Genomic DNA, 27,378 nt, shown 5'->3' with positions numbered 1-27,378 from the left:
TTTGTGAAAAATATTAACAACATTTTCGACGTTGTGTGAACATAGCCTAAGGTGTTTTATCTTTTTCTGACAACCCCATTGTTTGTTAGTTATTTTATTTGTCAGGTATTTTTTATGGCAACCTACAACATAAAATGAAACAATCTGCATATAGGAATACAGCCTTAATAAATAAGTGAACCTATTTCACAAAAAAAGGGCATAGATCAATAGCAGTATGTGAAGTCATTAGTGTATAGGTTAAAGGCCAAAGTAGAGTTTTTGTTACAGACAGAGTTTCTCACCTGAATGGAGCTGATCATTGTGCTCAGAGCAAATACTGTGGCCGAGTCTCTTAAAGTTGACTGACTGTCAAATGTCCCCTGTGTATCCATCAGCAGAACTGCAACCTGCAGAACAAAAACAATGGTTTATGGAAAGTAATAAAGTTTGTGAGTTTGTCCAGAATTTAAAATTTCTAGGTATATCTTAGGGTGCTATCATGGAAAAACAGGAAAGCCTTTCCTTGCTTTCACAAGCGTTTTTGTACTTGTTTTTTTTTCCTGTGTTATATAGGTGTAAATGAGTTTTAAATATTTTTTTTGTACTGGAATATTGATGGTGAAGTGCCATGGCCCCTTCAAAATTGACCAGACACAGCTACATATTTTAAGTATGGAGCTGTGCCCAAGGTTGGGCCATGAATTGTAGTCACATACGTTTACCTAGTTTTGTATAACCCTAAAACAATATGTGGATCACTGTCATAGTAGCCATATCTGTCTATAGCATATTAGGAAATGGTGACTACTCTATCAGTAGATAGGGAATCTGGAATAACTGAAGTACTATTAAGACGTCTGCAATTTAAATTCACCTGTCTAGTGTGAGTAAAGGGGGTGTAAGTATCACTGTCAGAAATCTGTCAGTTCTATATTACACCTCCCCCAACCCTACCTGCTGCATGCATTCTGCAGCTCAGCACAGCCTAATTTATACTTGAGCTCAGATTATCATATAAAGCCGAAAGATTCCTTTGAAATAATAAGTGCACAGGTTACCTTGAAAGCACATTTCCATTTAGGATTGATCTAATACATTGCAATCATTTTATATGCTCATTCTGAACACTTATTGTGGTGTCAAACTTTTATTTTTACAGTCTTAGGCCACATTCACACATCTGTAGCACAGTCTGCAGGTACAGACAGTACTACGGATGTGCAGCCGCAGCCATCGGCAACCCGTCACTAGCATGGACCTCTTCATCCGTTGGTGGATCTGTGCCACAAAGTTATGGCTCATCAGTTCAACATGGATCCCGGCCTCAACACCCATCTGTAGCACGTACAATTGTCTGTATGGGACCATAGAAATAAATGACTCTGTACATTTGCAGGCTCACAAATGTGTGATAGGGACCTACACTTTTAGCTTAGATTTGCATACTTTAATGCAAGTTGTTGCTTTTTTTCACAATTCACCTTTTTGCCATCAGGTTTGTCCACTAAGAATACTTCACTCCATATCTGGATTCCTGTAGTCTCTCGTTCAGATCCACCTCTCCATGAAAAACCAGACAGTGGTGCGTTATAATCTCCAAGCCAATCCACTGGCTCCTACAAAGAAAAGTTATATGGGATTAGAAGGCTCAACTAATACTCTCACTTAAAGGGGTTCGATATGATCTGATTAATGGGAGTTTGACTACTGGGACCCCAGTGATTAGGATATAGTCCCTAAGTGAATGCTATTCACATGCTATGAGCCTTCCAAAGCTATGTAGTCAGCTATCTTCGGTAGTCTCATAGTGAGTGAATACAATGACAGTCAAGCATGTTGGTAGAAACAAAATATAAGACAGCGCTCCATAGCGGTATTCAGACAGGGCTGAAGTGGTGAAAGTAAGCACATAGAACTCTCACCTGAGTAGGTTGTGCTGATGTAAGGCACAACTCTTACTGATAGCATGTGAATGAACCGCAGCCACTCCCGAATAATCCCCACAGGGATCAAAGACCGGACCGGACCGGTCTCGAAACGCGTTGTGTCGCTGGCATAATTCTTTTAATAAATTTTATGATATTTTATATCACTATTACCTCTTGGACCTGCACCTGTTTTACCTGCCTTGGAGTGGAGGAGAATACTGACAGTCAAGCATGTTAGCTGATACTCCACTGACTCAGGTGGCAAGGGACCCCCTTTTCCAGACGACATTACTTGTAATGCTCCATAAACAGCAGTGTAGGTCCCAGCAATTGGGCCCCCATCAATCACTGCTACCTCTCTGTCCTAGTGTTCGGGTAGGGTCTCAGAACCCAGCCCCCCGCTGATACAAACTTCTGACATGTTGCTATGACGCGTTTGTAAGTTTGTGTAAATGATAGGTATGCTTTACGTAAGACGGTAACTACCTAGAGGTGGCACAAGAGAGAAGTCCTCTTCCTTCCCAGAGAGGCCATAATGTGCATACCCTTTCTCAGGCAGCATTGCCACTAAGAATTAGTATACAGCCGTCTCTCCAGAAGTAGAATCAGAATCTTCTAAAGACTATTTCAATGGCATCCACCCAGCCAAGCAGGGGTCGCCACCTTTAGGTATTCTTAGTCAGTGGGTGAATAGACCTTTTGGATTTTGATATCGATTACCTCTTAGGAGTGAACAGTAAGAAAAGGTGGAAAAAATAAATACCGTTTTATACATATATCGCAGCATGAAGTCCATGAGGAAGGACTTTCCTTTCCTGAACGCTCCTGCAACCGATACAGCGACCACCTCCTTATCCCTCACGGCTTCAGACAGCAGAATTCGGTTTAATGCTCCTTCATCCAGCTCGAAGGAATGGTCGTCTTTAACCACCAGCACCTGCACCGGTTGAGCCTTTTTCTCATAATCTTCCTCTTCAGAACTCCAATCATAATTTCGGTCGGAAAACCCACCTAAAGTAATGAGAAACCCAGAAGAATCAATCAATAGCGGTGGTAACTGAGCTTGTAATTTACCAAACCGGCCACAGACACAGGCAACTGCTCAGTATCCGTCCTATGACTAACAGACAGAAGTTTTTTCTGTTCTATCACTTAAAGTGTCATTGTCATATATTTTTTTTATTTATTTGCAGAAATCAATAGTCCAGGCGATTTTAAGAAATTTTGTAATTGTGTTTATTAGGCAAATCTGCCATTATCTGCATTCAAAAAGACTTTCCCCAGCCCCCCCCCCCTCTCTCTCCTTCACTGCTCATTATCAGGAAATCTCGACTCTTTTACATCACTCGAGCCCTGTCTTTTCTATGGAGAGGGGAGGGGAAGGAGGGAGGAGGGAGATTAGTTACCAGCAGAGAGGATAGAACAAAGGATTACACATTGGGACCTGTGTGAAAGCCACTATTCAGAGGTCAGAGAGGTCAGTGATGTAGCTGTAAATTAACTCTTTTTTGTCCTGTTTTGGTGCCTCATCTCCTTTAACCCCTCCCCTCTCCATAAGAGAATCATGAAGACAGGGGAGAAAGCTTCAAACTGCTTTTTCATGAGAAAATGCATTTTTCGGCTAATAAACCCAATTACAAAGTTTCTTAAAATTGCCTGTACTATTGATTTCTGCAAAAAAAAAAAAAAATGTAAGCGACAGTGACACTTTAGAGGGTATGTACACTTTTGCAACCATTTTTCATTGCTCTAAAGAAAATGTTTAAAAATATGAATTAGCATTGCAAATAGTCTCCTTCCGTGTGGTCTATAAAGCTCCTATATGTTTTCACAGATTTGAGCCAGAAAAAAACCCTACGTAGTCTGACCCTGCAGTCATGTCACCCCACTTTATGCTTCACCCTTTCTTGCGTGTTTATAGACAGTACAGACAATCACTACACAGATATCCACACAGCTTACTGCAAGGGTCCTGTTCCTCGGACCGGCTGAACAGAACTACAAGCCCCAGCTTATCTGGAGGGAATTTCATTTTATTTTCAAGGCTTGTGACACAACTATTTTAAACTTGCAGAGGAGCTACATAGCTAACAACCCCCATCACTGGCCGGTTAGCTCAGTTGGTTAGAGCGTGGTGCTAATAACGCCAAGGTCGCGGGTTCGATCCCCGTACGGGCCATACTTTTTTTTTTTTTATATATATTTTTCACCCCTCTTTTGTGTTCTTTTTAAAAACAAATCCTGATAAAATATATATACATATATAATAAGTAACTTAATAAGACAATATATTTTATTATAACTATCTTTCTTTCCCATAGCCTGTCCCTTAAGTCCATCGAGTGTGGTTCCTTTTGTGGTCTTAGTTACAAGGGGACACAAGTTCTAACAAACAGATGCGATTAGTAAGAAAATTTAAATCTAAAATTCAGCTAAATTATTTAGAATCTTCCACTTCCTCCACTTTCTGCTTTCAGAATTTTTTAACGTATATCAGCATCGCCACCTGATGGTGACTTCATGCAATAGCATCTATGGGCCTACAGATCCAGGGGTGGATTGGTTCAAGCAAAATCTGTTGTAAATCTATGCCAGAAAACCTCAGAAATCTGCTGCGGATCTGCAACGGATTTTTCCAATGGAAAATGTGAATGTATATACTGGTTCGTATACAAGGCTACTGCAAATACTGTATATAAGTTGTGAAATATTGATACGTAAATAGCCTTATAAATGTCACTAAACAAAGGAAGAAAAAAAATCATACAAGATGATGTAATCGCATACCATTTCTAAACCCTGAATATGTGTATGAAACTATCACTGACTACTACTGCCCCCTATGGACAAATATCTCATTTTGCAAAGAAAGGAATTTTTTTTTTCTTAAGACCTGTTCTATAAAACAGGTCGCAGCCTACTGTAACATGACCTCTGTACTCAATGGGCCCCAAGAGATATATACAGGTCTACAACCTGCTGGCAGAGAGCTGGAGCTCTGCCAAGATGTTATGGACAAGTCACCGGAGGATTCATTGGCACAGGATATAATGGTAGGTATCACTGCGGCAGAAAATAATGTAAATGTGACATCTGCCAAATTATACAGCGACATGGGGGAAGGGGATACATCACTGTATAAAGGCTATTCTTGTTATTAATATTATACATATATCTTACTGAAATGGTCTGTTCCATATCCTGGAAATGTGTTCTGTTAGACATAACAATGTGACTTCTTTCATGGGTGTTGTATTTGTTACTGATAAAAGAATATGTCTGGTTTAGAAAACCTATTTTATACACTTTACTTGGGCGTTGTGATGCTCAGGATCCCCGTCTCTTGATCGGAGTGGAGAAGGCCTATAAATGTGTCCCGGATTAACTAAGGACTGTCAGTGTCTGTTTAAGTCATAACTTAATTTAGGTCAGACAGTCTAATAGTCTAATCTAATAAAACTGATGCGTGGCCATACACTTTAAATTAATGGGAAGCAGAGGGGTAAGAGCTCTGGTAGCAGCTTATCTCTATGAGAACAAAGGGTTTGGGCAGTAAAAATCCATCACTACCTCCACCGACATCATCCCATATACTTTATACTGACAGAGAATGGATAAATGATGTCCTCCCTAGTCTTGATTACATCACTTGCTTATAAAAGAATATGTCTTATCCTGAGCTGCCCCTGACAGCCAATCAGAGTTCATCGCAGGCCACGGAAGTGGAGTGCAGGCAGTAATACCGCCGATTACCGCTCCGTCTACTGGCAGAGACACAAGATTTTAATCTTACAATCTTCTATTGGTCCCATTATTATGCATTAGAGGTTCATGATTCATTACTAAAGCGGGAAGTACACGGGCCAAAGCCTGTAACAAGGACCATGACACTGCACCTGATAGAAGTCACATGACGTTCAGTACTTCAGCTGCCAGAAATTGTACAAATATTAAGGCAGTATATAGCATAAAATCTTTTACTGGAGAAAAATAAATAAATAAAAGAATATATACAGAAGACGCGTTTCTAGGGGTTAGTCTCCCTTCATCAGATCACAATGTCTCAGTTTTACTGCTTCTGGTTTTGGGCCTGTAACGTCAATGCGATTACATGTCAAAAGCCATCAATAACAGTCAGTCAAACCCTTGTGCATGCGTGCATGTGTTCTTGATTAGGAGAGGAAAATAAGCCGCTGCCAGGACCCTGTAGTAGTGGTTTGGCTTCTGGAGTCTAAAAAGATAAGGCTTTAAGGGGAAACTATCAGCAGGTTAGAAGCATCTGACCTGCTGATATGTCCCCATAGCGCATAAGGCGCTGAGATTGAGGGTACATTTCTTACCTTGATCCTCAAAGCCGTTCCCGGGAACTTTGTAGTTTATTTCATATGTAAATGAGGCAGTTTGGTCCACCCTTTCTAATCAATATTGTGGCCGATCTCTGTAGTTACGTCACTCCGGGGCTCATCGCTGCAGAGCACCAAATGAATATTCAATAGGAGGGGTGGTACACTGAGCGTGGTATTCCCGCCTCCAGTGCACCAAACCGCCTCATTTCGATATCTGATAAACTACAAAGTTCATAAAAATGGTGCAGAGGATCAAAGTTAGAAACTTACCTTCAGCCTCAGCGCCTTGTGCACTATAGGGACATAGCAGCAGGTTAGATGCTTTAGGGTGCGTTCACACGTAATTGATCCGCAGCGGATTTCTCACTGCGAATTCGCAGCAAGATCTGCTGCGGATCCCTGCCCTGTATACTTATGGGCAGACAAACTTGCACATCCCGCTGTGAGTATGTCCGCAGCCCACCCCGTTAACCCCCCGCCGCCAGAGTGTATACATCACCTGCTCCCCACTCCGGCTTGCTTCGGGCCTACCCGCATCTTCATGTCCCACTCGTGATGTGCCGGGAGCCCTAAAGCAAGCCGGAGCAGGTGAACTATAGGCTCTGGTTGCGGGTGGTTAACGAGGCAGGCTGCAGACATACGCACAGCGGGATGTGCATCCCGCTGTGAGTTTGCCCATAAGTATACAGGGCAGGGATCCGCAGCGAATCTCGCTGCGAATTCGCAGCTAGAAATCCGCTGCTGATCCGTTACGTGTGAACGCACCCTGAAAGCTAATATGCCCAATGCGTCTTTTTCCCAAAATATTTTGGCAGGGAGAGTTGGGGCACTCCCATACATGTAGACTCGTCCCACCAAAATCTGTGGATTTGCCCAGCTCTGCTCTTATGTACAGTACTGTGAAAAAGTTTAGGCAGGTGTGAAAAAAATGTAGCGGTTTAAAGGAGAAGTCCAGCAAAAATTTTATTAAGGTATTGTATTGCCCCCCAAAAGTTTTACAAATCCCCAATATACACTTATTACAGGAAATGCTTATAAAGTACTTTTTTCCCTGCACTTATTACTGCATCAAGGCTTCACTTCCTGGGTAACATGGTGATGCCACTTCCTGGATAACATGGTGATGTCACTTCCTGGATAAAATGGTGATGTCACGACCCGACTCCCAGAGCTGTGCGGGCTGTGGCTGCTGGAGAGGATGATGGAAGAAAGATGCTTAGTGTCCATCCAGTGCCCTGTGTCCCTCAGTGTCCCCCCTGCCATCAGCCTCTCCAGCAGCCACAGCCGCACAGCTCTGGGAGTCGGGTCGTGACATTACCATTTTATCCAGGAAGTGACATCACCATTTTATCCAGGAAGTGACATCACCATGTTATCCAGGAAGTGACATCACCATGTTATCCAGGAAGTGACATCACCATGTTAGCCAGGAAGTGACATCACCATGTTATCCAGGAAGTGACATCACCATGTTAGCCAGGAAGTGAAGCCTTGATGCAGCAGTAAGTACAGGGAAAAAAGCACTTTATAAGCATTTACCGTAATAAGTGTATATTGGGGATTTATATAACTTTTGTGTGGCAATACAATACTTTAATAAAAGTTTTCGCCGGACTTCTCCTTTAAAATGTTTTCCATCAGGATGGCGTCTGACTGCCTCCAATGTTTTATTCCTCAGCAGGACAATGACTCCAAACATCCAGCCAATGTCATTATGACCTATCCTTATAATAAACAAGAACAAGGAGTCCTGTAAGTGATAATATGACCCCACAGAGCCCTGATTTCAACATCATCCAGTCTGTCTGGAATCACATGAAGAGACAGGAGGATCTGAGCAGATTACATCCATAGAAGATATATGCTTAGTTCTCCAAGATATGAAGAACATCCTCAAAAATGATGTGCATTCTCGCTAGAAGAGCTGCTGCTGCTGTGAAGGCAAAGGGCGGTCACACCTAATAGGTCTCTTATTAACACTTCTATTTTTAAAGCTTTTATTTGATACCCAAAACCTTTACACACTATTGTATATGGGCACTGATAGATGCCCGGTGGGTCATTTTTAATAGATATTTGACGCAAGCACTATCTAATTTCTCTCGGATCTGCTCAGTACCTGTCGTGGGCTGAGAACAACACATATTCTGTATTTCATCTTCTTCTACACTGCACTTATGGCACACATGTATATATTTCATGGGCACCATGCAGTGAAAATCGCGAAATTATCTCCGTGAATGCAGTCAGTGACTCTCACATAATCATCAAGGCCGTATATAGATTTATCATGGAAACTGTATGTCTGCATTGCTGGAGACCCACCTTGTATGTCACACAACTCAGAGGTACAGACTAGTGTATTCTCCACTCTCGGGTGTTAGGAAACTAACTAAAGGCCAATAAAGTCACATATTATTATTATTATTATTATTATTATTATTATTATTATTATTATTATTATTATTATTAATAATAATAATAATAATAATAATAATAATTATTATTATTATTATTACCACCACCAGTGGTTTGTCCTCAATTGGCTATAAATTCAATTCAGTCTTTTCTTCGTTCTCTCTCTGTTCTAGGAAAGCTAAGCGGCTGCCCATACACCTCCCACAGTGTTTCCTCTGCTATGCCGTGTAGTGATATCATGTTGTGCATCACTGATGAGACTTACTAATTTCCAGGAAAGCTGGGTGACAACATCTGTGGGAGCTCTGTAATGGCGGCCTTGTTAGTTGTTGTGCAGCTTTTCTCATGAACAGCTATAAGAGGCTATTCACAGGGGCAGGACAACTTGCTAGTGTTGACTATGCCATAAGGATGCCATGAATATCTTATTAGCTTGGGGCTGGATGCAGCAGTGATGATGAACATGTACTGTAATGGGTTACCATACATTACTAAGCTTGTTAGTCATGGTGAACGTGTACAGTATTGGGTTTTGTAGTCAGTGACTGCTTCAGAACCTCTTGCAGAGCAGATCCCCCTTACTGAGCATGCACACAATATCTGACATTTTGCAGTTTACTTTTAATTGCATTACATAGGGGGGGTGGGGAGATCATCATTACAATTCGTCCCCTCCAAAGCAGTAACAGCTTCCTAGGATGTTAACCCCTCCTCCTCCTCTCAAATCCCAGTGTAACATATTATGCACAGCGCAGACACACAGCAAAATACAATGGAACACACCCAGGGAAGAGACTGCTGTGGACCTGATTCCCCATGCACTCCTTGCAATCATAGAAAGAGACCCCCTGTAAGATGAGAAGGTTTTACTTACCCCAGCTATTTCTTTCTTTGCGATTGCGGGCCATGGCAGCCAGGGTGAGGCAGTGGGAGGCAGGAGGGTGTGAGGGGTCTGGTGATGGAGCCTCAGCTGCTTCTGCAGGATGAGAGGATGCTGAGAGGAGGAGGAAGAGGAGGACCAGTCACATGGGCAGGAGAGCTCTGTGCAATCATACAGAACAAGAGGAGACATGCATTACACAGTACAGATATAGCTCCAACCTTTCTATCACTGCTGGGCTGTTCTACAATAACGAAATAATATCCACATGCAGTATATACTCACGTCAGACATATTAGTGATGGAGATGGATGCACGGTTATTGAAGAAAAAGACAAGATTCTGACAATACTGCATATGTTTTGCAATTTATAATTAAGTCTAAGTAACGCTTAAGCCTAAGAAACGCATTAAGTTTCATACATACTATAGAAAATAATAGTATAAAATTCAGAATGTACAAGCTCTGGGAAAATGATGGCGTCACCACAGATGTGCCCCCCCCCCCCCCCCCCCCCCCACACACACACACACACTTTTTTACTTTGTAGCATATACACGGATCACAGATATGATACGATGTAGTGTTTAATAGCTGGACATTGTGGTTTCAGGAAATATGCCTCAAATACCCCCTTCTGTTGTGATGATGTGGGGAAGACACACTGCCCCCTGCTGGTGTGATGATGTGGGGGACACACTGCCCCCTTCTGGTGTGATGATTTGGGTTGGACACACTGCCCTCTGCTGGTGTGATACTGTGAGGGACACACTGCCCCTTTCTGTTGTGATGATGTGGGGAAGACACACTGCCCTCTGCTGGTTTGATGCTGTGGAGGACACACTGCCCTCTGCTGGTGTGATGCTGTGGAGGACACACTGCCCTCTGCTGGTGTGATGCTGTGGAGGACACACTGCCCTCTGCTGGTGTGATGATGTTGGGGACACACTGCCCCCTGCTGGTGTGATGATGTTGGGGACACACTGCCCCCTGCTGGTGTGATGATGTGGGGGACACACTGCCTCCTGCTGGTGTGATGATGTGAGGGACACACTGCCCCCTTCTGGTGTGATGATGGGGGGAGGACACACTGTTCCCTGCTGGTGTGATGAGGTGGAGGACACACTGCCCCCTGCTGGTGTGATGATGTAAACAACAGAGGTCAACCCTAGAATAGGAGGTGATAGGAGGGACATTATCATGTTCTTTCCATGGCAGGGTTTTCATCTGGCAGTTTCAGCAGGATAATACTCACCCACACACAGTAAGGGCTTCCCAGGGATGTCTCCACCAGGGTGCAACACTTCCTTGACCAGATTTATGCCTAGTTGAGTATTTATGGGACCAGCTGAGGCACCAGCTTTGGCAATGTAAGAGTGTGCAGGATCTACAGGCCCAGCTGTAAAATCTGTGTACAAATGGGCTGCAGGACACTATACAGAACCTGTACCTTTACCCCTGTCTTGTATGCAGGGCAGTGCCCAACCTTATCTAATCTTAATTTCCAAGATAAAGAGATGTATTATCATCCTTAAAATTACTTTATCACCTTTTATCTGTCAATGAAATAGAAAAATTTTACACATTGCATCAAATTTTACACATGGCTATCTGGGAACAACCAACATCTTCTGTTGAACTCTCTGAAATTTCATAATCCTTTTTACTGATACGACTGACTGAGCTGTCTTGTTGGAGCCATGTTTTCTTCCAATGAGCAAAGACGATGTTTAGGTCTATCTGTAAGCGCCCTTCTACTTGCCCAAGTAAACATCTGTCATTGATTTGAGTGATTTCTTTCAAGTGTTATCTGTTTTCAGGCTATGTTCCCACGTCGAATCAGACTGGCCGTTCCGTGAACCGGCCGGGTAACGGAACGTCCGGTCTCTGCCAAGATCATCCCGGCCGGATGATCCTTATGGCTGTAGTGTTCTGATGCGGGCACATCAGAACTCCCCGCAGCACACAATGAATTGAATTGCGGTCGCAGAAAACTGGCATGTCAGTTCTTTGCGGCCCGGCATGGGATTCAGGCCGGAGCGTATACGATGTGTATACGCTCCGGCCGGGATCCCATAGAACAAGAGGCAATGTTCCACACTGCATTAAAGAGGACACAGCCAGTTTTGGCGTTTATGACACGGCCAAATTTTTCAAATATGACATGTGTCACTTTAAGCATCAATAACTTTGGAATGCTTTAACCAATCCTTGTAATTCCAAGATTGTTTTTTTCGTGACATATTCTACTTTATGTTAGTGGTAAATTTGGGTTTATAACTTTAGAATTTTTTTGTGAAAAAACTCCAAAATGTTGTGAAAAATTGAAAAAATAGCATATCTCTACATTTGAAAGTCTCTGCCAATAAGGAAAATAGCAATACTACATAAATTATTTATTAATTCATATCTAGAACATGTCTACTTTATATTTACAGCATTTGGTGAACATGCTTTTACTTGTTTAGGATGATAGAGGCCGTTAATGTTTAGTAGCAATTTTCAAATTTTTCATGAAAATTTCAAACTGAGAAATTCTTTAGGCACCAGTTCAGTTTTGGAGTATATTTTGGAGGCCTGTATACTAGAAACCCCCATAATTTACCCCATTTTGAAATCTTCACCCTTTCAAGTATTCAAACCTACAGTCACACATTTTTTTTTTTAACCCTTTGGGCATTTCACAGGAATAGCTGCAAAGTAAGAGTGAAAAGTTAAAATTTGCATTTTCTTTGCAGAGATTCCAATGTAATCCTATGTATTTTTTACCACACCAATTACCGTTACCGATCCACCAATGCCGGCAATTGCCGATGCTGGAACTTTTTTGGGGGTCCAGTGGCAGTTACACTAGACTGTTAGCTATCAGCTGACAGTTTAGTTGCGCCTCCCGGTCACTGTTTGTGTAAACAGAGAGCATCTGAAGCTGCGCAGTTATAATACGTCATCGTGCTGAAACTAACCTTCTACCATGACGTATTATAACTGCATGGTGCGGCTAGGGGTTAAGTACGGCTATTGTTGCCGATGGCAACAATGGCCTTACTTTTACGTAGTGTGAACATAGCCTTAGGCTGTAAACTATAAAAAATAAACCATAAAAAATTACAGCCCGAAAGTTGAATTATTATTGGGTCCAGCAGAACTCAGTGGTAAAATAAAACGCCTTTATTTCAAACAATAAAATCAATTTGGCGCAAACACTGTAAATTGTTCAGCCACGTCTCCTCATTTCAAACTCACGCCCGAAATCTGAAATATATATGGTGCATATGACTATGACAAAGATGGCAGATGCCCCTGAGTCTACGCACTATCTGTGAGTATGAAGACCAGGGAAAGACAAAGGGCCCTAATCCACGGGACGATTATCGTTTGAAAAATCATTATATCGTTCGTAATTGAACAATTATCGTTTTGTGTAATAGCAGTCAACGATTAAACGACCAACAAGAAATCGTTGGTCGTTTGATAGAATTTGGAAATCTTTTTATGGTTGATGGTTTGCAAATCATTCGGTGTAGTAAGACGTTGTTCGGTCGTTCGCAGTAGAGATGACAGGATGACCGCAAAAACGGTAATCGTTCTGTGTGATTGGGTGAAGGATTTCAGGTTGTTCGCCATAGCAGTTGCTTGAGATCGTTTACCGTTAATCATCAAAAAAATTGCTTCGTGGAATAGGACCCTAAGGCTGAGTTCACACAGGGTAAAACTGGTGGCATTCCGCAGCAAAATTAGACTGGGCCTCATTTGTGTTTGTAGCCTATAGCAACCAATCAGAGGCCAGCTTTTACTTTACCTCAGCAGTTTACAACGGTGACTGGTTGCCATAGGCAGTTGTACTATTAACCGCAGTTTGTGGTCAGAAATGTAAGTGGTTGAGGGGCTTTGTGTTTTTGAAAAAAATAGAGGATGCTGGGAGTAGTAGTTCTACCTCACATTTGGGTGTTCTGCTGCTGCTACTACTACAGCCTCCTTGCCTTCTATTAAAAGTAGTGCTGTAGTACCAGAAATTGGCCATCAGGTGGCGATATAACCATTGTAAACCTCTAACGAATACTATAGCTATGTGTCAATATGACAAATGTGACCCGTTGACCGGATAAGGTGCAGGTACCGTATTCAAAGCCCTTTTACACCGAAGGATAACGCGCCCCCTACAGCCAGTTGCACGCTATCTCAGAAGCAGAGCGACGCGTGACGTAAAAACGGGCGTCACATGCAGTTCAGTGTGTGTGTGTTTTTTGTTTTTTTTTTTTAAATCTTCCCAGCTTTATTGCTCTTCAAAATAAAGAGCATAGAACTCGTGATAAGCATTGGGAGGCGGAAAATATGCGTCACGTGATCGAGTGAGTCATCGAAACTGGAACCGTGCGGCGTGGTGACGTCACCCGCACTCGTGACTATCGTCGCCATGATATTGGTGGGCAAGGAATAACGAGATTAGACAGAGACTTCCTGCTGTGACGTCACTCACCCTGAAGCCTGAGTACACATGGGGGTGGGGTTAGCCAACGTGGACGGGAGTTTGCAGGGGCAGGATGGGACAAGTGCAGCCGGAGGGGAGAGAGAACCTTTACTGAGAAGTCTGATGAATCCTAATGAAAAGTTTTGCCCCAGAAATGTAAATTATAATAGAGATGGCAGGGGCATCAGTCCAAGGGATGTGCCATACATGAGGGTGATGTTCTGCAACTTCAAGGGGTTAGAAAAACATGGGCACTTTCCTCCAGAAACAGCAGCGCTCTTGTCCTCCGCTTGGGTGTGGATGTTGCAGCTCAGTTCCATTGTAGTGAATTGTAATACCACACACAACCTGAGGACAGGGTGGCGCTGTTTTTGCATTGTACTGTGGGGCTGTGGCTTCGCACCACGCACAATGGCATTGAACAGGAGAGGGTTAAAAGTTTGTAAAATAAATAAAATGACCCTAAAACTCCTTAATGGTGCGTTCACACCTACAGGATCTGCAGCTGATTTTCTGCAGCAGATTTCATTTAAATAACTGAACACAGCATCAAATCTGCTGCAGATCTGCTGCAGATCCTGTAGGTGTGAACGCACCCTTAGGGCCCTATTCCACTGGACGATTATCGTTCAGATTATCGTTAAATCGTTCGAATCTAAACGATAATCGTTCGGTTGAAATGCAGTTAACGATTAACGACCGAACGAGAAATCGTTGATCGCTTTAAAAGACCTGGACCTATTTTTATCGTTGCTCGTTCGCAAATCGTTCGCGTTGAATAAGACATCGTTCGGTCGTTCGCAATAGATACGAATGCAATAGCGAATAAATAGCGAAGAAAAAACGATCGCAATTACGATCATAAGTAACGATTATCGTTCAATGGAAATGAGTGAACGTTTTCAGGTCTTTCGCAATAGTGGTCGTTTGAGATCGTTAATCGTTAATGATATGCAAACGATAATCGTTTGGTGGAATAGGGCCCTTAGGGTACGTTCACACATACAGGATCGGCAGCAGATGGCCCAGATTTAATTTGAACCTGCAACTTCAAACCTGCTGCAGATCCTGTACATGTGAACGCATCCTTAAAGTGTCACTGTCGTTTACATTTTTTTAGTCCAGGCGATAAAAAAAAACGTAATTGGCTTTATTAGCTGAAAAATGCATTTTTATCATGAAAAAGCAGTTTGAAGCCCCCCCCCCCCCCCCCCCTGTCTTCATCGTTTTCTATGGAGAGGGGAGGGGTGGAGGGAGATGAGGCACCAAAATAGGACAACAAAGAGTTAACTTACAGCTACATCACGGGGCTATCTCCTCTGAGGTCAGCACTGACCTCTCTGACCTCTGAATACCGGCTTTTACACAGGTCCCGCTGTGTAATCCTTTGTTCTCTATGCTGGTGACGAATCTTCCCCCTCCCCTCTCCATAGGTTACACAGGGCCCGACTGATGTAAAAGAGTCGAGATTTCCTGATAATGAGCAGTGAATGAGAGAGGAGGAAGGGGGGATCTGGGGAAAGTCTTTGTGAATGCAGATAATGGCTAATAAACCCAATTACAAAGTTAAAATCACCTGGACTATTGATTTGTAAAAAAAAAAAAATGACAGTGACACTTCAAGATATACATATATATATATATATATATTATAAGATATAGCTAGATATCTAAAAAGAAGTGTAAACCCCTTTAAGGAACCCCGTCTCAGCATGGTGGGGGTCTGACCACTGAGGTCCCTACTGATCCTGAGGATGCAGAAGGTTTCCAAGAGCTGAATGTTCAGGGCCTAATACATTCCGAGACAACTAGTTTTAGGATTGATGGGGGTCCCAACAGCTTGCTACCCCCGATAGATAAGACACGACAGGCCAAGTTGGGAATACCTTTTAAAAACTTTTATAAAATGTGTATTTTTTGTAAAAAATAGTGCATAGAAGCATCATATTAAGGGTGCGTTCACACCTACAGGACCCGCAGCAGATCCGCAGCAGATTTGATGGTGCAGATTTGATGCTGTGTTTAGTTATTTAAATTAAATCTGCTGCGGATCTGCCGCGTACCCTAACGTACACTAAGGGTGCGTTCACACCTACAAGATCCGCAGCAGATTTGATGGTGCAGATTTGATGCTGTGTTCCGTTATTTAAATGAAATACGCTGCGGATCCGGTAAGTGTGAACGTACCCTAAAGGGGTTTTTCAAGATTTATGTAAAGGGGTATTTTTTATGACTAAAGATCAGACACTGAAGGCCAATATGGTCAGGGGTCCGTTCACACTACAGAATCTGCGCTGAAAACCTCCTATAGGGTCCTATTACACACACACACCTCTTTTTTTCTTTTCTTTTTTTTAATAATTTTTTGCAGCCAAAAGCCAGGAATGGATTTGAGAAGAGGAGAAATCTCAGTCTTTACTGTTCTCTGTTTATAGTCTGTCCCTGGCTTTGGCTTCAAAATTTGTCACATAAATCTGTGTGTGTAAAAGGACGCTAATGTGTCTGGAGGTGTTTCCGCACATCAGTCATGGATTTATTTATTTTATTAAAAATCCATGTGAGAAATCTGCAGCTCAGCGTCTCTGTACACGGACGTGAGAGACCCCCAAGTCCCACCTGTTAGTTGCTGAATCTGCAGCAGTAATGAAAATGAAGCAGGGTAACAATGGTTATTGTACACCAGGAGCATTATTAGTCCAAGAATAGAGTGCTAGCTCTTGGGGTCACAGATCTGTATACAGAATAACACTGGGGGTTTAGCAGGGGTGGAGCAGTATACAGGGTGGGGGTCTTGCAGTGGATCATGGTCTGTTTACAGGATAACACCAGGGTCTAGCAGTGGGTGAGTATATGGGGTAATACTGGGGGGGTTGTCAGTGGGTGAGGGGTTATATATAGAGGGGGTCCACCAACCGGTGAGGGGCTGTATAGAGGGGCACAGTGGCGGGTGAGGGGCTGCATAGAGGAGTATAGTGCCGGCTGAGGAGCTGTATAGAGGGGCACAGTGGCGGGTGAGGGGCTGTATAGAGGGGCATAGTGCCGGGTGTTGGGGTGTATAGAGGGGCACAGTGGCGGGTGAGGGGCTGTATAGAGGGGCACAGTGGCGGGTAAGGGGCTGTATAGAGGGGCACAGTGCCGGGTGAGGGGCTGTATAGAGGGGCACAGTGCCGGGTGAGGGGCTGTATAGAGGGGCACAGTGCCGGGTGAGGGGCTGTATAGAGGGGCACAGTGCCGGGTGAGGCGTTTATAGAGGGGCACAGTGCCGGGTGTTGAGGTGTATAGAGGGGCACAGTGCCGGGTGTTGGGGTGTATAGAGGGGCACAGTGCCGGGTGAGGGGCTGTATAGAGGGGCACAGTGCTGGGTGAGGGGCTGTATAGAGGGGCACAGTGCCGGGTGAGGGGCTGTATAGAGGGGCACAGTGCCGGGTGAGGGGCTGTATAGAGGGGCACAGTGCAGGGTGAGGGACTTCATAGAGGGGCACAGTGCCGGGTGAGGAGCTGTATAGAGGGGCACAATGCCCGGTGAGGGGCTGTATAGAGGGGCACAGTGCCGGGTGTTGGGGTGTATAGAGGGGCACAGTGCCGGGCGAGGGGCTGTATAGAGGGGCACAGTGCCGGGTGTTATGGTGTATAGAGGGGCACAGTGCCGGGTGAGGGGCTGTATAGAGGGGTACAGTACGGGTGAGGGGCTGTATAGAGGGGCACAGTGCCGGGTGAGGGGCTGTATAGAGAGGCACAGTGCCGGGTGAGGGGCTGTATAGAGGGGCTAGTGGCGGGTGAGGGGCTGTATAGAGGGGCACAGTGACGGGTGAGGGGCTGTATAAAAAGGCACAGTGCCGGGTGAGGGTCTGCATAGAGGGGCACAGTGGCAGGTGAGGGGCTGTAAAGAGGAGTATAGTGCCGGGTGTTGGGGTGTATAGAGGGGCACAGTGCCGGGTGAGGGGCTGTATAGAGGGGCACAGTGCTGGGTGAGGGGCTGTATAGAGGGGCACAGTGTCGGGTGAGGGGCTGTATAGAAGGGCACAGTGCCGGGTGACCCCGGGCCGCTGTCGGTGGGGAGGCGACGGGTGCCCCATGGTAAGGTGCTGTAGAGAGGGGCACAGTAGCGGGTGAGAGGCTGTATAGAGGGGCACAGTGGCGGTGAGCGGCTGTATAGAGGAGTATAGTGCCGGCTGAGGAGCTCTATAGAGGGGCACAGTGCTGGGTGAGGAGCTGTATAGAGGGGCACAGTGGCGGCTGTATAGAGGGGCACAGTGGCGGTGAGGGGCTGTATAGAGGGGCACAGTGCCGCCTGAGGGGCTATATAGAGGGGCACAGTGCCGGGTGAGGGGCTGTATAGAGGACACAGTGCCGGGTGAGGGGCTGTATAGAGGACACAGTGCCGGGTGAGGGGCTGTATAGAGGGGCACAGTGCCGGGTGAGGGGCTGTATAGAGGGGCACAGTGCCGGGTGAGGGACTTCATAGAGGGGCACAGTGTCGGGTGAGGGGCTGTATAGAGGGACACAGTGCCCGGTGAGGGGCTGTATAGAGGGGCACAGTGCCGGGTGTTGGGGTGTATAGAGGGGCACAGTGCCGGGTGTTGGGGTGTATAGAGGGCACAGTGTCGGGTGAGGGGCTGTATAGAGGGGCACAGTGCAGGATGAGGGGCTGTATACAGGGGCACAGTGCCGGGTGAGGGGCTGTATACAGGGGCACGGTGTCGGGTGAGGGGCTGTATAGAGGGGCACGGTGCCGGGTGAGGGGCAGTATAGAGGGGCACGGTGCCATGTGTTGGGGTGTATAGAGGGGCACGGTGCCGGGTGAGGGGCTGTATAGAGGACACAGTGCCGGGTGAGGGGCTGTATAGAGGGGCACAGTGCCGGGTGAGGGGCTGTATAGAGGGGCACAGTGCCGGGTGAGGGACTTCATAGAGGGGCACAGTGTCGGGTGAGGGGCTGTATAGAGGGACACAGTGCCCGGTGAGGGGCTGTATAGAGGGGCACAGTGCCGGGTGTTGGGGTGTATAGAGGGGCACAGTGCCGGGTGTTGGGGTGTATAGAGGGCACAGTGTCGGGTGAGGGGCTGTATAGAGGGGCACAGTGCAGGATGAGGGGCTGTATACAGGGGCACAGTGCCGGGTGAGGGGCTGTATACAGGGGCACGGTGTTGGGTGAGGGGCTGTATAGAGGGGCACGGTGCCGGGTGAGGGGCAGTATAGAGGGGCACGGTGCCATGTGTTGGGGTGTATAGAGGGGCACGGTGCCGGGTGTTGGGGTGTATAGAGGGGCACGGTGCCGGGTGTTGGGATGTATAGAGGGGCACGGTGCCGGGTGTTGGGGTGTATAGAGGGGCACGGTGCCGGGTGAGGGGCTGTATAGAGGGGCACGGTGCCGGGTGAGGGGCTGTATAGAGGGGCACGGTGCCGGGTGTTGGGGTGTATAGAGGGGCACGGTGCCGGGTGTTGGGGTGTATAGAGGGGCACGGTGCCGGGTGTTGGGGTGTATAGAGGGGCACGGTGCCGGGTGTTGGGGTGTATAGAGGGGCACAAAGCCGGGTGAGGGGCTGTATAGAGGGCCACAGTGCCGGGTGTTGGGGTGTATAGAGGGGCACAGTGCCGGGTGTTGGGGTGTATAGAGGGGCACAGTGCCGGGTGAGGGTCTGTATAGAGGGGCACAGGGCCGGGTGAGGGTCTGTATAGAGGGCACAGTGTCGGGTGAGGGGCTGTATAGAGGGCACAGTGCTGGGTGAGGGGCTGTATAGAGGGGCACAGTGTCGGGTGAGGGGCTGTATAGAGGGCACAGTGCCGGGTGAGGGGCTGTATAGAGGGGCGCAGTGCCGGGTGTTGGGGTGTATAGAGGGGCGCAGTGCCGGGTGTTGGGGTGTATAGAGGGGCACAGTGCCGGGTGAGGGGCTGTATAGAGGGGCGCAGTGCCGGGTGTTGGGGTGTATAGAGGGGCGCAGTGCCGGGTGTTGGGGTGTATAGAGGGGCACAGTGCCGGGTGTTGGGGTGTATAGAGGGGCACAGTGCCGGGTGAGGGGCTGTATAGAGGGGCACAGTGCCGGGTGTTGCGGTGTATAGAGGGGCACAGTGCCGGGTGAGGGGCTGTATAGAGGGGCACGGTGCCGGGTGAGGGGCTGTATAGAGGGGCACGGTGCCGGGTGAGGGGCTGTATAGAGGGGCACGGTGCCGGGTGTTGGGGTGTATAGAGGGGCACGGTGCCGGGTGTTGGGGTGTATAGAGGGGCACGGTGCCGGGTGTTGGGGTGTATAGAGGGGCACGGTGCCGGGTGTTGGGGTGTATAGAGGGGCACGGTGCCAGGTGAGGGGCTGTATAGAGGGGCACGGTGCCGGGTGTTGGGGTGTATAGAGGGGCACAGTGCCAGGTGTTGGGGTGTATAGAGGGGCACAGTGCCGGGTGAGGGTCTGTATAGAGGGGCACAGGGCCGGGTGAGGGGCTGTATAGAGGGCACAGTGTCGGGTGAGGGGCTGTATAGAGGGCACAGTGCCGGGTGAGGGGCTGTATAGAGGGGCACAGTGCCGGGTGAGGGGCTGTATAGAGGGCACAGTGGCGGGTGAGGGGCTGTATAGAGGGGCACAGTGCCGGGTGAGGGGCTGTATAGAGGGGCACAGTGCCGGGTGAGGGGCTGTATAGAGGGGCACAGTGCCGGGTGAGGGGCTGTATAGAGGGGCACAGTGCCGGGTGAGGGGCTGTATAGAGGGGCACAGTGCCGGGTGAGGGGCTGTATAGAGGGGCACAGTGCCAGGTGACCCCGGGCCGCTGTCGGTGAGGAGGCGGCGGGTGCCCCGTGGTGAGGGTGAGGCCCCGGGGTGGGCGGGCTCAGGCTTCCCTCCTCCCCCGTGTGTCCGGGCGGTACAGCCGCCGCCGCTCTGTGTCGCTCAGTATCGGCCGTTCAGTTCTCCACATTCCGCCTCATTGTCTGCGCTCTCCCCAGGACATGGCACCGTGCCCGGCCTCCCCCAGCGCCCACCTCCACCCTGCCACCCCGGAGCACTGAGGCCTGACTGCAGCCCCCAGTCCCGGAGCATGGAGCCCTCCCTGAGCCGGCCCAGCGCCGACATCCTCCGCAAGAACCCGCAGCAGGACTTCGAGCTCATCCAGCGGGTCGGCAGCGGCACCTATGGGGACGTGTACAAGGTGAGGGGCCCGGCCGGGTGTGTGGGCATAGGGGGCACTACTACTCCCAGCAGAGCCCGCTAACCACAACCAGTGGAACTTTTACACCAGCTTGAAGGCCGTATATAAGTGTTCACTCTCCAGCTGTGGTAAAACTACAACTCCCAGCATACCCATCCAGCCAAAAACAGTCAGGGCATGCTGGGAACTGTAGTTTTACAATAGTTAGTCCATGTATTGGAGTTCCTGTTGCAAAACTGCAAGCCCTAGCATGATAAAGATGGAGATGGCATGCTGGGAGTTGTAGTTTTACAACCATTGGAGATGTTTACGTTTGAGAAGGCCACATATCAGTGATTTGTAACCATCCAGCTGTTCTAAAACTACAACTCCCAGCATGCCCGGGCTGTATTTGGTCAGCAGCGCATGCTGGGAGTTGTAGTTTTCAGCACAGCTGGCATTGCCATCTGTGTACATATGTTTACTGCGCATAGTCTAGTGAATTTTGTGGCACTACAACTCCCAGCATGGTCTGCCAACTACTTGGCTGCTGCAAGAAATCAGTAGATATGCTGAGAGTTGTGGTTCTATATATATATATATATTTTGTGTATGGGAAGCAATGTCAGTAACAGCCTGTAGTTATAGTCTAGTGCCCTGCAGCTTCTTTCTGCATGAAGGAGTCGCCTAATAAATGGATATAATGATCAGTCCGGAGGCGCTCTTCCCTGCCCGGTCATTGGTGGTAATATCTCCGCTGCTGGAATGCACAGGCCTCGCAGATGCACCTTCTCTGGAGCGCCCAAAGAGTTAAAAACTTGTTTGACGTGTCTGGAAAAACAATCTGGAGGAACTTCTGTACACTGTGCACTTACTGAATTACAAGGGGAAGATCAGGTATGAGAAACCATGGCCTAACCTGAAAGGATGGGGATTAGAGGCCAGCTGCAGGCACCCTATGAGTCCCCCAAATAACTAAGCCGGCTGCAGGCACCCCATGAGCCCTCTCCCCATAACAAGGCCGGCTGCAGTCACCCTAAAGCCCCCCCCCCCCATAACAAGGCCGGCTGCAATCACCCTAAAGCCCCCCCCCCCCCCCCCATAACAAGGCTGGCTGCAGTCACCCTATGAGTGCCCCCATAACAAGGCTGGCTGCAGTCACCCTATGAGTGCCCCCATAACAAGGCTGGCTGCAGTCACCCTATGAGTGCCCCCATAACAAGGCTGGCTGCAGTCACCCTATGAGTGCCCCCATAACAAGGCTGGCTGCAGTCACCCTATGAGTGCCCCCATAACAAGGCTGGCTGCAGTCACCCTATGAGTGCCCCCATAACAAGGCTGGCTGCAGTCACCCTATGAGTGCCCCCATAACAAGGCTGGCTGCAGTCACCCTATGAGTGCCCCCATAACAAGGCTGGCTGCAGTCACCCTATGAGTGCCCCCATAACAAGGCTGGCTGCAGTCACCCTATGAGTGCCCCCATAACAAGGCTGGCTGCAGTCACCCTATGAGTGCCCCCATAACAAGGCTGGCTGCAGTCACCCTATGAGTGCCCCATAACAAGGCTGGCTGCAGTCACCCTATGAGTGCCCCCATAACAAGGCTGGCTGCAGTCACCCTATGAGTGCCCCCATAACAAGGCTGGCTGCAGTCACCCTATGAGTGCCCCCATAACAAGGCCGGCTGCAGGCACCCTATGAGTGCCCCCATAACAAGGCTGGCTGCAGGCACCCTATGAGCCCTCTCCCTATAACAAGGCCGGCTGCAGGCACCCTATGAGCCCTCTCCCTATAACAAGGCCGGCTGCAGGCACCCTATGAGTGCCCCCATAACACGGCCGGCTGCAGGCACCCTTTGATTCCCCCCCCCCCCCCATAACAAGCCCGGCTACAGTCACCCTAAAGCCCCCCCCCCCCCCATAACAAGGCCGGCTGCAGGCACCCTATGAGCCCTCTCCCTATAACAAGGCCGGCTGCAGGCACCCTATGAGCCCTCTCCCTATAACAAGGCCGGCTGCAGGCACCCTATGAGCCCTCTCCCTATAACAAGGCCGGCTGCAGGCACCCTATGAGCCCTCTCCCTATAACAAGGCCGGCTGCAGGCACCCTATGAGTGCCCCCATAACAAGGCCGGCTGCAGGCACCCTATGAGTCCCCCCCCCCCCCATAACAAGCCCGGCTACAGTCACCCTAAAGCCCCCCCCCCCCCCATAACAAGGCCGGCTGCAGGCACCCTATGAGCCCTCTCCCTATGACAAGGCCGGCTGCAGGCACCCTATGAGCCCTCTCCCTATAACAAGGCCGGCTGCAGGCACCCTATGAGCCCTCTCCCTATAACAAGGCCGGCTGCAGGCACCCTATGAGCCCTCTCCCTATAACAAGGCCGGCTGCAGGCACCCTATGAGTGCCCCCATAACAAGGCTGGCTGCAAGCACCCTATGAGTGTCCCAAATAACTAAGCCGGCTGCAGGCACCCCATGAGCCCTCTCCCCATAACAAGGCCGGCTGCAGTTGCCCTAAAGCCCCCCCCCCCCCATAACAAGGCCGGCTGCAGGCACCCTATGAGTCCCCCCCCCCCCCCCCCCCCATAACAAGCCCGGCTACAGTCACCCTAAAGCCCCCCCCCCCCCCCCCCCATATAACAAGGCCGGCTGCAGGCACCCTATGAACCCTCTCCCTATAACAAGGCCGGCTGCAGGCACCCTATGAGCCCTCTCCCTATAACAAGGCCGGCTGCAGGCACCCTATGAGCCCTCTCCCTATAACAAGGCCGGCTGCAGGCACCCTATGAGCCCTCTCCCTATAACAAGGCCGGCTGCAGGCACCCTATGAGCCCTCTCCCTATAACAAGGCCGGCTGCAGGCACCCTATGAGCCCTCTCCCCATAACAAGGCCGGCTGCAGGCACCCTATGAGCCCTCTCCCCATAACAAGGCCGGCTGCAGTCGCCCTAAAGCCCCGCCCCCCCCATAACAAGGCCGGCTGCAGGCACCCTATGAGTCCCCCCCCCCCCCCCCCTCATAACAAGCCCGGCTACAGTCACCCTAAAGCCCCCCCCCAGAACAAGGCCGGCTGCAGGCACCCTATGAGTCTCCCATAACTAAGCCAGATGCAGGCACCCCAGGAGCCCTCTCCCTATAACACGGCTAGCTGCAGCCACCTTATGAGTCGTCGTCCCCCCCCCCCCCCTAATAAGGCCAGCTGTAGTCACCCTATAGCCCCCCCCCCATAACAAGGCCGGTTGCAGGCACCCTATGAACCCTCTCCCAATAACACGGCTAGCTGCAGTCACCCTATGAGTCCCCCACCCTCCCTCATAACATTGCCGTCTGCAGGCACCCTATAAGCCCTCTCCCTATAACAAGGCCGGCTGTAGCCACCCTATGAGTCCCCCCATAACAAGGCCGGCTGTAGCCACCCTATGAGCCCCCCCATAACAAGGCCGGCTGTAGCCACCCTATGAGTCCCCCCATAACAAGGCTGGCTGCAGTCACCCTATGAGTCCCCCACCCCCCCCCCATAACAAGGCCGGCTGCAGGCACCCTATGAGCCCCCCCCCATAACAAGGCCGGCTGCAGGCACCCTATGAGCCCCCCCCCATAACAAGGCCGGCTGCAGGCACCCTATGAGCCCCCCCCCCCATAACATTGCTGGCTGCAGTCACCCTATGAGTCCCCCCATAACAAGGCTGGCTGCAGTCACCCTATGAATCCTCTCCCCATAACAAGGCTAGCTGCAGTCACCCTATGAGTCCTCTCCCCATAACAAGGCTAGCTGCAGTCACCCTATGAGTCCTCTCCCCATAACAAGGCTAGCTGCAGTCACCCTATGAGTCCTCTCCCCATAACAAGGCTAGCTGCAGTCACCCTATGAATCCCCCCCATAACACGGCCAGCTGCAGTCACCCTATGAGTCCCCCCATAACACGGCCAGCTGCAGTCCCCCTATGAGTCGCCCCATAACAAGGCCAGCTGCAGTCACCCTATAAGTTTTCCCATTGCAGAAGAGGAGATGAGCCCATCTAATGCTGCTCCTAAGGAAACAGGTTCCAAGCTCTGCTGGGAGCCCCAACTTCCAGCAGGGCTGAATAGTCTGCAGTTGTCCGGCCCTGTTGGGGGTTGTAGCTCCTTGTGTAGTATGACCAGGTACTGGGCATGCGTTAGGGTTTTTATTAGAGGCCTCTTTGCTATAGAAGCTGCTGTCCATCTCTGATGCCCTCTAACAACAAAGTGACTGGTTTGTTCAGCACTGCTGAGGACTGGAGAGAACTTTACTGATGTGATGCAGTATTTTTTAGCCAAAGTCAGGACTGAATGAATAATATAAAGATAAGACTTCTGCATCTGCTTCCTTCTTCGCACCTCGTGCCGCATACATGTTCCCAGCCTAAGGCTATGTAAAGCCGAGAAGGTGGTATCTACAGCTCTGTGCAAAAAATAACGGTAAAAAAGGCGATCCTCAATATTTAACAAATATATAGAAGCTCAACGATGTACAGTGCGACAAATTAAACACCAGCGTGTTTCCACCTTCCTAAGCTCTTAATCGCGGCAAAGTCTAAAGCTGGCCTAAAAATAGTTTGATTGTTAAAGAAGTTTTCCCCAACTCATGAAGTGAAGGCGTATTGGCAGAACATACAATCACTTTCTGACAGGTGGGGGGGTCCGACCTCTAAGGAATTGGGCAGAGATTTCTGGTCGCGCGGCCAAGTCACTCATACAGGTGAACGAGGAGTGATAGTCACATGACAGGAAGTGCGGCACAGTGGTTCACGATCACATGACTGGGAATCCCCATGTAGACCTAACCTTAGGAATACTGAGCTGCATCCCCGTATTGATTTTCCAAGCACATTACTTTATAGCTATTTCACACAATGTAATAATGACGGTCGTTCTTTAATGAACCACAGTCATGTAGCGCTAAACCCCAGTTGCTTTCGCAAAACAACGGCTGTTATTGATGATCACTAACATTAAAGCGAATATACCACTAGGTTTTCGTGCTCGGCGCTGGTCTATTACCGAGGATGAAGCGCTGGAGGCGGGCCCGCCAGCCCCCATGTGACGATCTCGCTCCATTGATTCTAATGGAGCTGCGTCACAGATGGGAGGGGATTTCGTCACACTGGGAGGCGGCGGACCCGGACGGTGCTCGGGAACAGACTGGCGCCGTGCACAAAAAAACGGGTACCAGTCCAAGAAAAGGATCACAGTATCGGCATCCCCACGCTGGTCTGTTCATGTGAAGAACACCAAGGGTAGTACATTCGCTTTAATAACGGACATGAATTTGCAACAACGGACGTTATTTGTACATTGTGTTAACATAGCGTTTGGTGCCTATAAATAAAAACCAAGTGTGCTGACCTATCATGCATGCTTGGCTGCACTGAGTGTGCGTGTATATTAGAACATAGTGACCCCCATGCTGCCTCCTAACCACAGCTACAAGGGTGGAATAGCTCTCAGCCCTGTGCACGCACAATTTTCCAATTTTTGATCCATCATATTGAAATAAGTTCTGCTGGCCGAAACCAATCGCAGTCGATTCCATGTTTTTCTCATTGGGTTACTTTCTCCATTAAGGTGAATAAGGAAAAAACCTTTCCGCTAAAGTATAAGGAATAATCCATGGCGCAGTCTGCAATAGGACGGTGAGCTATAAATGGTGCGTCCTGTGCTCTTGCTCATCCGTTTCCATCACTCCCACTTCTTTCTATGGAAGATTCACTATGCATGAGTAGTAACCTTGGCACGGATAATGGGGACCCTCGGGATATCAGGGAGGTGCCAGCTGCCGGACCTCAGATGTGTCATGGCAATCTTTGAGGCACTTTCATATTACATATAGTGTATAATAGTAAAGAAATGATCTCTTTTACATGTACTGGGGTTGGTGCATGCAGCTTGTGTTGCGGTATACACGTGAAGGCCTGGCCATTGTGCTGGATGTGGGGGATTTGCTATAGGCTGGGGTTACATTCTGTGCATACTGGGATGCAGTGACGGCTCCTAGCAACATCAGATTCAATTGCCGCCCATAGTATTAGCAATGCATCGCACCCAGAGCCGCAGCAGCCAAATATTACATGTCATATAGTATTAGAGACCTCTTATACTGAAGCTCCCCAGGGGTCTCTAAAGGCTTATAGGTATCCAGATATTGCGAAAGTCCAATATCCTGCATGCCAAGACCCGCTGAGAGTTGTAGTTTTGCAACAGTTGAAGACGGCTAAAATT

At 48.5% G+C, this 27,378-nt stretch overlaps 2 protein-coding genes across 7 annotated transcripts in view; one reads left to right on the top strand and one right to left on the bottom strand.

Annotated features, from left to right (window-relative positions):
* The window catches only part of ATL1 (atlastin GTPase 1), a 39,777-nt gene extending 25,974 nt beyond the window's left edge, over positions 1 to 13,803 (bottom strand). The window contains exons 1-5 of one of the 6 annotated variants that reach the window (XM_069950359.1): positions 13,673 to 13,803; positions 9,549 to 9,715; positions 2,674 to 2,921; positions 1,464 to 1,598; positions 285 to 389 (exon numbers count right to left, since the gene is read on the bottom strand). In XM_069950359.1, coding sequence (XP_069806460.1) covers positions 285 to 389; positions 1,464 to 1,598; positions 2,674 to 2,921; positions 9,549 to 9,582 — 522 coding nt within the window. In that variant the 5' untranslated portion in view covers positions 9,583 to 9,715; positions 13,673 to 13,803. The other 5 variants (XM_069950362.1, XM_069950363.1, XM_069950360.1 and 2 more) reach the window with 5 other exon arrangements.
* Positions 13,804 to 20,843: 7,040 nt separating this feature from the next.
* MAP4K5 (mitogen-activated protein kinase kinase kinase kinase 5) overlaps positions 20,844 to 27,378 on the top strand; it is a 60,544-nt gene continuing 54,009 nt past the window's right edge. Inside the window, exon 1 of the mRNA XM_069950366.1 lies at positions 20,844 to 21,159. Coding sequence (XP_069806467.1) covers positions 21,049 to 21,159 — 111 coding nt within the window. The 5' untranslated portion in view covers positions 20,844 to 21,048. The remainder of the gene's footprint in view (positions 21,160 to 27,378) is intronic.

The sequence above is a fragment of the Dendropsophus ebraccatus genome, chromosome 13 (assembly GCF_027789765.1).
Source record: "Dendropsophus ebraccatus isolate aDenEbr1 chromosome 13, aDenEbr1.pat, whole genome shotgun sequence".
Classification (NCBI taxonomy): Eukaryota; Metazoa; Chordata; class Amphibia; order Anura; family Hylidae; genus Dendropsophus; species Dendropsophus ebraccatus.
The sequence above is the reverse complement of the archived record's forward strand: the minus strand, read 5'-3'. Positions and strand labels throughout refer to the sequence as shown.